The 12,789-nt window shown below is 33.2% G+C and overlaps 1 protein-coding gene across 1 annotated transcript in view; it reads right to left on the bottom strand.

Annotated features, from left to right (window-relative positions):
• The window catches only part of LOC147069467 (cytosolic 10-formyltetrahydrofolate dehydrogenase), a 31,229-nt gene extending 18,675 nt beyond the window's left edge, over positions 1–12,554 (bottom strand). Inside the window, exons 1-4 of the mRNA XM_085950891.1 lie at positions 12,385–12,554; positions 11,886–12,027; positions 6,949–7,046; positions 1,465–1,601 (exon numbers count right to left, since the gene is read on the bottom strand). Of these exons, the coding sequence (XP_085807017.1) occupies positions 1,465–1,601; positions 6,949–7,046; positions 11,886–12,027; positions 12,385–12,411 (404 nt within the window). The 5' untranslated portion in view covers positions 12,412–12,554. The remainder of the gene's footprint in view (positions 1–1,464; positions 1,602–6,948; positions 7,047–11,885; positions 12,028–12,384) is intronic.
• Positions 12,555–12,789: the final 235 nt, after the last annotated feature.

Genomic DNA, 12,789 nt, shown 5'->3' with positions numbered 1-12,789 from the left:
TCGACTTTCGCTCTCCGATTGCCAGCGAGTCTAAAATTTCGTCGCACCTATAATTGAAAATTATTTGCCGTTTCACTGAAGTATGCTCTTAATATTCTAACGTGGCATGTTTAAAAGACAACACAAACGGATACTAATGACTCAATATTATGAAAGGTTGAGGATGTGACAGCTCGCAATAACTAATAGGTGAACACACTTAGTTATACCTGCAGTTCAGGTGTTTATTGCTAGACTCAAAGTGTGGAGTGTCTGGGTATGGGAATATACCCGGAAAAGTTCGGGAGAGGGTTCTGAGGTTAAAGTGAGGAGAAGCTATAAGTAGATTTTATTAACCCAACCCGACCCACGGCCTTAAACGGACCCCCCAAAAATATTTGTCTGTGCACGCGCCTGATAAATATGACAATCAACAGTCACCAAAGCATTACCTTAATAATATTAACCAGTTTGCTTGATAAGCGGAATTTTTTCCCACACAGAGTGCTATAAAGCCAAAAACAATGATAATAAAAAGAATAAATTGCCCAAGTTTAAGATAAATCATGGAAAAATTTGTACAGATTGCGTGTTTATCTAATTACCCGCTTACATGTTTCTCGCAGAAGTATTTTTGAATTCAAGTAAACAGGTTTTATCTTTATTGTTTGACGTGAAAAAAATAATGTTTGAGCTATCTGAGTTCAAAAATACATTAATTCTAAAAATAGGCAGTAAGTTTTATACTATCTTTGGCTAAAATAAAGAAACACATCATGGGCATCAGTGGCGAAGGGTGGATGTAGAACTCTGAACTTGAACTCACAAGAATAAAAATTTTGGAATTTATGAATTATTTTTAATACGTTATTCATCGGAAATCTTAGCCACTGAGCTTATTATAGTGACCTGCAGGATCTTTGACATACCGAACTTTCATCGAGGACCTTCTTGCCGCCCACCAAGTTGATGAAAGTGCCATGGAATCGATTGATGTAAATTTCAAATAAACTACATTGATAAATCTGATGGATTGTGGTTGTGATGAGTCGTGTCCAGAAACTTGTACGGATGCAGTTCGCCGTATCACACTTCATCGTGAAATGTATCGGAAATATATGGCCGTATATTAAAGACCGTCGAACTTCTTTAGGTTGTACAGTACTGACATAAAATTTATGTCTAAATAAAACATGGTTCTTGTCGGTTTACACTTTGCAGGAACCCAGCAGCAAACAAATTTCGAAAATAGCCGATATACTGGATTATTTGTTAGGTTAGGTTAGGTTTTGATTCTTGAATTCATGAATTTTTACCAAAATCAACTATGAAAATTGAATTAATGTTCATATTGAATCTAATAAAATTAGAAACCGTATAATATACGGTCATCTCTTTCTGATAAGAAAGCTCACGGTGAAATGTTTTACGCACAATTTATATGTAACCGTGATGAGTTTGTATGTTTCATAAAAGAATACCAACCATGATATCGAAGAGGCACCCCTATGTCTGGGAAGTATAGACGGGTGATAGCAAATGCTCTGGTACACTGGATAGTTGATCACCTCCATCGGAATAAACTGCGTGCAGAATGGCAGGACATTTAGTTCCGCCTTTACCTAGAAGATAAGTTAAATGTCAGAATCATAATAATAAAGTCAATGTCTTGGAGGCATGAAGACTCAGATGGGCTGGACATGTTGTTAGATGCAATGGATTTAGAGCTTTCAATAAAGTTTATGAAGGAACCCTTCTAGGCACTTTTATATTAAATTTACAACACAATATCACCTAGTTCAGCGGTCCCCAACCTTTTAGACCTCGCGGATGACTAAAATCAAAATCTTGAATCCCGCGGACCACTACCACGTATTTTTTCCACACTTGTTAAAAATTCAATATGTCAATATAATGATAAATGAATTATAATAAATAAACTTATTTACACACATAAGTATTCTTTACCAAAAATGCAAAAAAAAACATTTAAAATTTCATTTTATTAAAAAAGAATTAATACAATTATTAAATTAATATGAATTCTACGTCGACATAGAGGTGCATAAAAGATTAATTACATGTAACAGAAAGATGATCAGTGTGACCTTTGTTGCTGCTTGTTTGAAACAAATATTATAAGAATATACTGAAACTTTTTAATAAACACGAAAATTGAAAATATATTCAAATTACTCTGCGGACCACCAAAATTCTCTCACGGACCACCGGTTGGGGACCGCTGACCTAGTTCCATTGTTTACAAGTAATGACAATTTAATGCACTCACTAAATGTATTAACTCATTGGACGCTAACGATTAGGTGGCCATTAGATACAATTAGCATGCTATTTAAAAGTGGTAATTAATTGGTAATTATCTAGTCAGCAGTCAACGTGTAGTGAGTATTCAATGTATTTACGAGTGCTACGGGTTTTTACAAATTCTTAAGAGCATACTTCAGTGAAATGGCAAATAATTTTCAACTATAGGTGCGATGAAATTTCGGACTCGCTGCCAATCGGAGAGGGAAAGTCGAGCTGTCAACACGTCAATTTGTTTTGTGATGGCGACGGGGGAATTAATTCTTAAATCGTGTAAAGATGACTAAAAAACGTTACCCATTTACTTGAAAAAGAAAACATGTCAATGAATATATTATTATTATTACTAATAGAACAATAAACATAACATTAAATGGACGCGTGTTGAATTTTTATGACAAATTGTGTTTTGTTCTGCACGCGTCGCATAGTCACGATCGTTTCTTCAGACCGTGCCCCAGCTGAAGTATAGCCTTAAAACCTTCAAAATTTTGAAAACACTTCTGAGAAAATATATTATCACGGCATGCGGCATGTCAATTATGGCCTCATAGAGCGAGAAAACTCGCTGAGGGGATAGAACCGGTTAATCATTACAACAGAGATCCTTTTTTGCTTCAATTTTATACATTTAGGTTCCATCTCTATAAAAAGGGGTCTTTCTATACAAATATTTGTTGTGTTGGTTACGATTTTATTGTTGAAATTGATTACGGATTCGATATAGTCTTTTTTATGACTGTATTCCCATTTTTTAAATGAATTAATGTGTCAACATAATATTCTAAATATTATTCCCACAGAATCCGCTGCGATAGCAGAATAAGTGAACATTGTTAATATATGAAGTGTTATTCCTAATGAACAATGAAATTTGTTTTTTAAGAAATGCATTCTTATCTTAATGTTATATTATAAATCCTGCCCTCTGACACGACCTATCGTACACTGATAAAATACACAAATCACATGAAATATTACTTTGTTTAATCAACTTCAGCATTATTAAAATGAATTAAGTTATTGGTCACCTCTAAAATTATTGTCAGTTACCAAGCGCTAATTACAGCAACAAGGGGTGGTGGTTGACTGTTAAGATTCAACATAAATAGTACACACTAAACTTTGTCAGTCAAACTTATTTGCGTTCATTAAGCTACGAATACAATTCGCAGACGATGCTGGTTAGTTTTTAAAAACCAATTAAATCCTGCATAACCAAGCCATAATAATTTAGATATGCTAAGAGCTATCAGACAAAAATAGTCATACTTGTATGTTTTCATTGATTTAAGAATACGTATTATATATCGTCGGTCCCTATTAAAAAAGTCGGATCTGCAAAATGCTATTTTTCAGTATGAGCAATCAAAGATGTTTCATCAAATATCCTTTGTGACCTATTGCTTGCCATAATGAATAAAAATACGGGTTACAGAAACTTTTCTAAACGTTTATAAAAACATCCGTCTGTCCGGTGAACATAGCAGCAACTGTCAGATCCGACGCATCTTGCTCACCCACGCCCAGCCAACAATGTCGGTTGGTAAGAACCGACATTGTTATTCGGACACTCTCGGTAGATCCATCATTTTTAACCTGAGTATCTCTAAATTTTTCAAACAAACAAAAAAAACTGTGATTGTGGTATAAATGTTTAAAGTGTTTAAATAACTTTTACGTAATAATCCGAAAATAAACAAAATTTCAGATCCGACTTTTTTAATAGGGACCGACGATATGGTGCTGGGTAGTTTTTTTAAATTCATTAAGTCCTGCCATGCAAAACAGTAATTAAGAAAAAATGTTCTATCTATAAAATATCTTAAATTATGTAATGGTTAATGGCATAATTTTAGATATTCTATAAATTTCAAATTATGTATGTTCACTATATAGAATGTTACATTCTCAAATCTTGTGTCTTATTTATTGAATAAATAAAAAAAAATAGTTTATTAAATTATTAGCAAGTCTAGACTTCGATTTCTATAAGCTAGCGTACACGTCAACGGGTCGCATTAACAATGGAGTTGACGGGAGGCGGACGTAATGTAGTGTTAAGATGCTGAAGTGGGGGGTATTTAGGAATTTAGTTCCACTAGTTCATAAAAGAACCGTGATGACGTCTAAGCCAGCTTACAGAAATCGAACTCTAAGTACGTTATAAAAACTAAATAATGGAGTGATCCGCGACGTCGGTTAATGATTAAGGAATTAATTGATACCTATCTTAATTTAATATACTAAAACCGATAGCCAACATTATAATTGTAACAACTACTAGATAGTTAAAATTGTCATAGTTCAATAGCCTGTAGCTTAATTGGAAAAGCATACTGACGCGAATCCAGCAGATACAGGTTCAAGTCTCGTGTGTTCAAGGGTGTCTTCAAATTGATGTTTCATACAAATGTTTTCAAATTATGTATATAATATTTTAATTATATATAATATAGATAATTCTAAAAATAATCGAAATATGAAGATAACAAAGTGCATATTAACTGAAATAGGCTGGGTAACCAACGTGAGTGTTTCTGTGAGTGATTCTTGATATTAAACAAAATTGTAATATTTTTAAATCATTCCAACAACCTTATAAAAAAATTCAGGGTCATTAACAATAATCATGAAATATATTTTATTATTCTTATATTATATTTCAACAATATTGACAGTTAAAGATGTTTTTATAATTTTATTAACACTATCGCTATGCTAAAAATAAATAATTAAGTATCTAATATTATTATGACTGAGTGAACTTTCAAAACACTTGATTTTTTTTTGTATTTATTGTTAATATGTGATAAATCACTATGTTAAAAAAACAAATTCCGCTTCTGACCAGATATTCTTTTTCTTTCATAAACATTCTGATATCCTAATGTTTGGAAGGTATGTGATAGGAAGGCTTTAGATAACAAGTAGAAGGAAAATGTATTTAAATTAAATTAAAAACATCATAAATGAATAAAAATAACAACTGTGTCGAAATAGTCCCCAGAACTTAATGTATTAGTATGAATTTGTGTAAGGTATTCTTTCAATCAGTGGCGAAGGTGGAGGTAGGCTGTTAAGATCCGCCATAAGTAGTGCAAACTAAACTATGTCAGTCGTATTTGTTTTCATTGAACTAAGACTACAATTTACATCTGCTGTTGGTTAGTTTTTAAAAATTAATTAAGTCTATACCTCAGTTGAGGCATGGTCTAAAAAGATCGTGGCTAGGCGATGCGCGGATTGCGGGTCGCCGGTGCGAATGACGCATGCCGACCGAAATATAATTTGTCATATAAATCCAACATGCGTCCATTTAATGTTCTGTTTATTGTTCTATTAGTAACAATAATAATATATTCATTGACATGTTTTCTTTTTAAAGTAAATGGGTAACGTTTTTAGTCATCTTTACACGATTTAAGAATTAATACCTCGACGTTCGCTCTCAAACTCCAAAATTTCGTCGCTCCTATAAATGAAAATTATTTGCCGTTTCACTGAAGTATTGCTTTAAACGCTGCGAAAACCAAGCCATAATAGAAAATAGTTAAAAAACACTCATCTTTCTACAAAATATTTAAAATTATGCCGTTAAATCATACATAATTTTGAATATTTTGGATATAGAATAATATTTTTTATCTACTTTGAATTTGACTATTGAAAACCTAACCAACAATACATGTCAGATGTATTCTTAATTCAATGAAAAAGTATACACTATTTTGTCGAATCGCCCATAACATAACAAAACTATTATAGTTTGGTGTAGGCAACGTTTAATTGATTTTTTAAAACTAACCAACACCATCTGTAAATAATTATTGTATTCTTAGTTCAATAAAAACAAATACGAAAGACTGACAAAGTTAAGTGTGCACTATTTATGTCAGGCCTTAACAGCCTACCTCCACCCTTCGCCACTGGTTTCAAAATAAAATTGACCCCAAATCTCTAATTACTCCAGCAGACTTCCAGATCCAACGATCATCATTCAGCTACCAACTCAATTCGTATTAAGAGCGCCTGTACACGTTTATGGATTTATTTGCACCGATAGTGTGTATTTTAATCTATCGTGATAATACTGTTCACACATAAAAGTGCTGACTGTCTCGCCAATTTCAATTTTCAAGAGTAAGCTAAACGTGATGTTGTCATTGTGAGATGTGGTACTATTTGGTAGGTTGTGAAAATCGGTTAACCTCAAAATGAGTCTTCGCAGTGTAGTTCGTTTTTTTAATGGCAGGTTCGCCACTATCGTTCTACTACGCAGGTACAGATATCGAACAAATCCCAACTGGGGTGTAAATTCCCTCACCTCACTGGCTCTTTGCACATGTAGTTTAGTTTGACGACGAGTGCCCAACAAAAGACCAAACCATCATTTACACGACGAATGGGAAATTGAGTATATCTTTGTAACGGTGGAAGAAATTTTGACATTTTGCTTTACGGCCAATTTTTTCTGGAACACATCTCAACAAAAAAGCGAGGTATTATATTGTATTGTAACACATGAATTTAAGGAATGAAGGAGCAAAGAAGACCAGGCCAGTTGAAGAAAAATGATAGCGGAAGTCATGACTCTATTTATGCTACACCACCACCGAAGAATATGAATATTGTAATACTAACCGATTTGTACTGCTCGATGACACTCGGAATAGCTTGCCCTTTGATCCGCCATGCTTTCACTTTGAAAACGGGAGTCCCGTTAGCCGCCGCAATTGTCGCTACGATAACAAGAAAAAAAAACAGATTAATACATTGGACGCTAAATACGCGCGCAGCGCGTTACGATTAAGGTGGCCATTCGATATAATTAGCATGCTATTTATATTATTAATTTTACAATATATATTTCAGAGAAATGCATAAACATAACATATTATAATATATTTAAAAGAGATTCGTAATGTCAACATAATATCGAGTGCTTAAAGTCAGACAACGTTATCTACAAAAAAGTGTTTTTTTTTTTTGACATAACGTTATTTTACATTTACGGCTACATGATAGTCAAACAACGTTATGTCAATCTTTTCTAATTTCTTATTAAATCGTCAGTAAAGTTTAACGCTAACTACATAAGTTACCCTTGTTTTCATATTTTTTAAAAACTATCCCTATAAATTTTAACATCATCATAAGCAAGATAAATGTACAATACACAATAAATTATAAAATATTAACATTAGGTTTTAAATAAACATTTCCCTTGTTGAGTTACAAGAATCTAAAATAACGATTTTTGGCTCTCCTGTAAAGTTGCACTTTTGTAGATAGTGTTGTTTGACACTAAGCCCTCGATATATAATCAATTTTATTTGCACCCATGATGGCATCAAGACAGTATGTCATTCACACATACTAAACTAACTAAACCAATCTCTGAAAAGTTCCGGTGTCACGATTCTGGATAACTATGAATCAACATATTGATCGGGTGGAACTGTTTTGTTGTCTTGTCTCTTCAAAAATAAGTTTCACGACCCGTCAAGTGCGGATTCATTACATCATGATCGATTTTTGACAATATTTTTTTGTCATGCACTTATTTTGACATGTGCCACATGCCAGCAATCATCATAATGAGTAGAATCACACCCATATGATCAGATAATTTGACAGTTATCGACAAATTTTTATATAATTAATACAGACAGGCCAAGTTCCTCTTTGTAACGCGGAACAAAATGAATGTTTTTTTTTCAGTTAATTACAAACCTACATTATAAGACATTTATATAGTTTAGTTTATTAATAAAGTGTTTTGATATTTTAAATTGTTTTGTTTATCAAATGTGTTGATGGATATCAAAGGCCGTAAAGTCCACATATTGAAAAAAATGACTTTTGATATACGTTTAATAGAGTATGCAAATCTGCACATTATGGTATACTGCAAACCCCCAAAAGTCCACTGTTTACGTATGAAATCACGTTTCGAAAGATCAATATTATTTCAAACCACCTTAAGTCCACAAGCTAAAGGTGAACGATGGCACCTATCATTTTCCTTAATTTCTAAACAATTATAACATAAAATGGATGTAGAAGTGGATTTTGTGGATCCAGACAAAGCCAGAAAGAGGTTGAGCACCGAAGCTAAGAAGAAAAATCCTTGAAGCCATCGTGGGTATTAGATTCAATTATCTTACAATATCTCACATGCTACAACCATTTGTATTACAAGATATGATAAAACTGCATTTTTCTCAGTTTGACATTCAGTGGACTTTACGACGTTTGATATGTGTCAACACAAATCTCCTTTTGATTTTGAAATTTCCCCTGCGTTCGATGGGGTACATACATTTACATCTATTATATTTTTAAATCTTTTAAAATCATTAAGTATGGGCATTTAAATGATTATACATCGCATGTATATGTTTTTACAGCATTAAATTTTATGTGTGAGATAAATAACTTTCGAAAATTTTAATGACCACATATTGCATCATTACGGTTTTCACCAGTATGTGTCATTTAAATATGGAAAAATTCAATTTTTCTTCACGGTAACTTCAGACGTAATAGATTCTTGGGTTTCTTTCCTCGACGTTTTAGGCTCAATGCAGAGGCCATTATCAAGAGATATGTGTTATGATGAAGTGTAGTATAGGTGTATGAATGCATACACTGCTCTGAGAATGCCAAAAGGAATCCGATTAGGTAACAGCAAATGTTGTACAGAGTAATGTGGTGTGTCAGTGTCGTGATAACCAGAGATACCGGAACGAATATTGGATACTGCTGACAGTGCCGGAAACCCAAGAATCTATTAGGATAAAAAAGAACCGTGAAAGTCTCATGTGTTATAGTAAGTTTCAGATTTAAAACATAATATCACGTTCGTTTTTTTTTTTTGTTTTTTTTCTGACCATGTCCGATCCTAATAAGATCATATGGGCCTCCACAGAGTGGAGGTTTGTATTGACCATAGACTATAGATACATATAGACGCCACCCGTTGCATTGCTAAATGAAGCTACGTGTCGTGCGTTTGGTTTGTGGGCGAGCGAACGCATTCGCCTATAAATGTTCGAGACCATAGACCATTTCGCTAGTGCTCGCCCAAAGTGCTCGCACTAGACGCTCAGAATTAAAATATAATTTTCTGTTTTTTTACGTTATATAGTATTTTTAAGCGGTTAAAATGCAACCAATTAGGTAAATATATCCATAATTTAAGTTATTTTAAAGAAACACTAGGTCACTGATATTAAAATAAATAATAATATACAAATAAATTGTCACGAACATGTATCAACTTACCTATGAAACGTAATACCATCTTCTTGCTTATCAGTACGGTTACCATATTTTAATACAACATGCAGAACCACCTTTCCTACTTAATTAACTAAAAATATTTACCACTGACTTTATGTTTAACACAAAAAATATCAAATTTAGCAACACGAACAACACGCTACGTGAAGCGATTCAGCACAATTTGCCGGCGATATTTTTGGAAACCAACTTAAAAATATCTAGACCTTTTATCTTACTCTAGCGCGTGTCGCAGAGATTATAAGGGTGCCGAATACTTTCTCACTCGCACTCATGCATCGTTTTTGTTCAGGCCTTGGTATTGACAGATTTTTTTTAACATAAATGGATGTCAGCCACTTGCTCAACCTATTAGGTCCATACCCTGACTCATACACAAATTGAATAACAATATGTGTACTTGCCAGACCCAGGATTCGAATCTGGGACCCACGACGCTATAGGTCGACGCTTATGCCGCGCGGACATCGGCCACTGTAGATACTGAATAATATAAGAGAGCGGTTCTGGCGTCTTATCCGGTGCCTCCGGGTCCAATACCCGATGAGGTTACTATACATGAATTTGATTTTCTTAAAGCATAGTATTTCTGTGATTGTTTAATAGCTATTAATACACTACTATTGAATCTCATGACCGGTTGTAGTAATATTTATTAAATTTGAAATCTTGCATAAGAACGATTTTTAAATTAAGAATTACGATCAACCAAAAGCTGCTTTGTAATTGACATAATATGACGTGTTCTATAACATAATATCATAAAAATATTATAAACACAGATGTAATTTTTATTTGCATTAACTTAAAGTAGGCTTAAATCCCAGATTGTGTTGATAATAATGTTTGCACTGCATGAAAAAAAATATTTAATGAGTATTATAAAGCTTATTAGCAACATGTGATGTTGTTTAATGATACGATTCAGAAATGATAATCATTATCCAGGCATTTTTAAGGGTTTACAATTATTGTGGTTTTCAATTTTTTTCATTTCACAACACTCTTAGTCAACTCGCACATCAAAACTCGTCTACTCTGCAACGTGTCGCATACGTCATCGTTATTCATAAAACATACGTTGCCAAATGGAGCTCGGCAGATTGGTCGAATGCGACTTTTTAGATTGAAAAAAACATCTAGTGCTGCTATCAGCAAATCGCATGTGTCTGGAGCTGCGAGTCGAAGACGTCAGAATGCATATGCACACCTACGAATTGGTCATTCCTATACAGTCGTCGCATCCAAATATATATACATTTCGAGAGAAATACCGACGTAAATGAAGTAGGTATGTAAGGATTTCGAAATTTTAAAAAAATTGGATTATTGATAATTATTATACTTAAGAACATAGTGCTACAATAAAAGACTGCCATCTTAAATAAAGAACAAATCATCACCACAGCAATAAGGGAAGAGCAGTTTACATTTTGTTATCGTCTGAAGAAAATAACCAACAAAGTATATGAATCTATCATTATTGTGATCATACATTAGCAATTCTTTTAAATTATTAATTTCTTTCAGTGTCCTAGGGTGCCGTAACACACATTTTAAAACTTTTTTTAAAACCATATATTTCCAACAATATAATGCCAACCAACCAAGCCCGCCTCATATTACACCCAGTCACGGGTGTATCCCGAGACACAGAATGTGATGCGAAGCATTTACAGTCGGCTAGCACTGGGAATGTCTCAGGGGCAACTACCTGTGAGTGTAAGCAACAATGCTCGTTTGTTCACGCACAAAAGTATATAGGCATTTATCCGTCAGCGTTGCCAAGCACTCAAAAGTTCTTAATAAATTTATTTAAAAAGTGTATAAGATATTATAATAACTAAATAACAGACAATTTAAAACGTAACATAATATTTGTGTGAAAAGAGTAGGTGTACAAAATTCGAGATGGTTTTGGCATGCTGCATCCGTATATCAATGTTTTGATACGGTGTTTGACTCTCAGGTCAAACAGAAACTTATATATTTTTATTATGTATTAAAATATAAATAACATTTAATTATGCATGTATATTATTTAATTATACATAATTTACAAGTAAAATAACGCAATAACATTTTTAAATAATGTCTTAATAAGCATACTGCTTTCTAAATTTATAAAAAAATTATTCTGGCGGGTTATTACTTTTCTTTGTATGGAGGTTTTATAGTGGTTGGAATATTAATAATTGTATGCTACAATATAGTAAAATATAAATAAATATTATAAAAACACGTTTATTTAATCATATTATCCATAAACTTACCCAAAGGATCCTCTCGATTTCCTTTATCGGGAACGGTAAAAACTCCAACGATTACGTGACCATCTTTATTCAACAGCTTAAAAACTTCGGCTGCAAAGGTGCTTTGGCCAATCAGAGCAATTCGCAAAGAACGGTTTGGCGCCTAAAATTACAAGATGACAGCTGTCAGTTATGTCAAAATAACCAATTTATAATTCGACAGATTGTTAAAATCATTTAAAACGCGACTAGCACTCGACTTCCACTGTATAAAATATAAAACCTTGTAATAATATTGTAATTTTGTTTAATTTCAGTGGTACTAATACAAAATTAAATGAATTGCGAGCCAAAATAAAAAATAATGTAAACATTGAACATTGTTGTTGATTTAATACATTTCTACACTTATTATTGTAAAGTGATACTATATAACGGTTAATATTTAAAGAATACATACTGCGGTTTATATTTAACGTGGTAAATGCATTAAAACACTAAAATAATAGTAAAAAATAACCTGTTCAGAAATTGATACTGGCGGCATTGTGGAAAGGGAAAATTATAAACACATGTAAACTTGTATGCACCGAAATGTGTGGAGGGATCGGTTAATATTATTTCGCTCTAGTGACTTGTTAATAAATAATATTAACCGAACCGTGTAAGACCAGCTGTCGCAGTCGCACTAAACTTTTGAAAATTTCTACAAAAGTTACGGCGACTATCGCACACACACACTACACAACACACACAGTCGCACACTAGCTCGTTCACGCCATTATTCACGGATAGAACACACATTTACCTTATGGTGTCGCCAGCCTAAAAGAAACTTTTCCCATTTATTTCTCTTTTATCCAAAATAAAAACTACAGTAGGTAGACTTTTTAGTATTATGTGTATATTTTAATTATTGCAAATG

The sequence above is a fragment of the Rhyacophila brunnea genome, unplaced genomic scaffold (assembly GCF_057557595.1).
Source record: "Rhyacophila brunnea isolate RB1 unplaced genomic scaffold, BYU_Rbru_1.0 scaffold_23, whole genome shotgun sequence".
Classification (NCBI taxonomy): domain Eukaryota; kingdom Metazoa; phylum Arthropoda; class Insecta; order Trichoptera; family Rhyacophilidae; genus Rhyacophila; species Rhyacophila brunnea.
The sequence above is the reverse complement of the archived record's forward strand: the minus strand, read 5'-3'. Positions and strand labels throughout refer to the sequence as shown.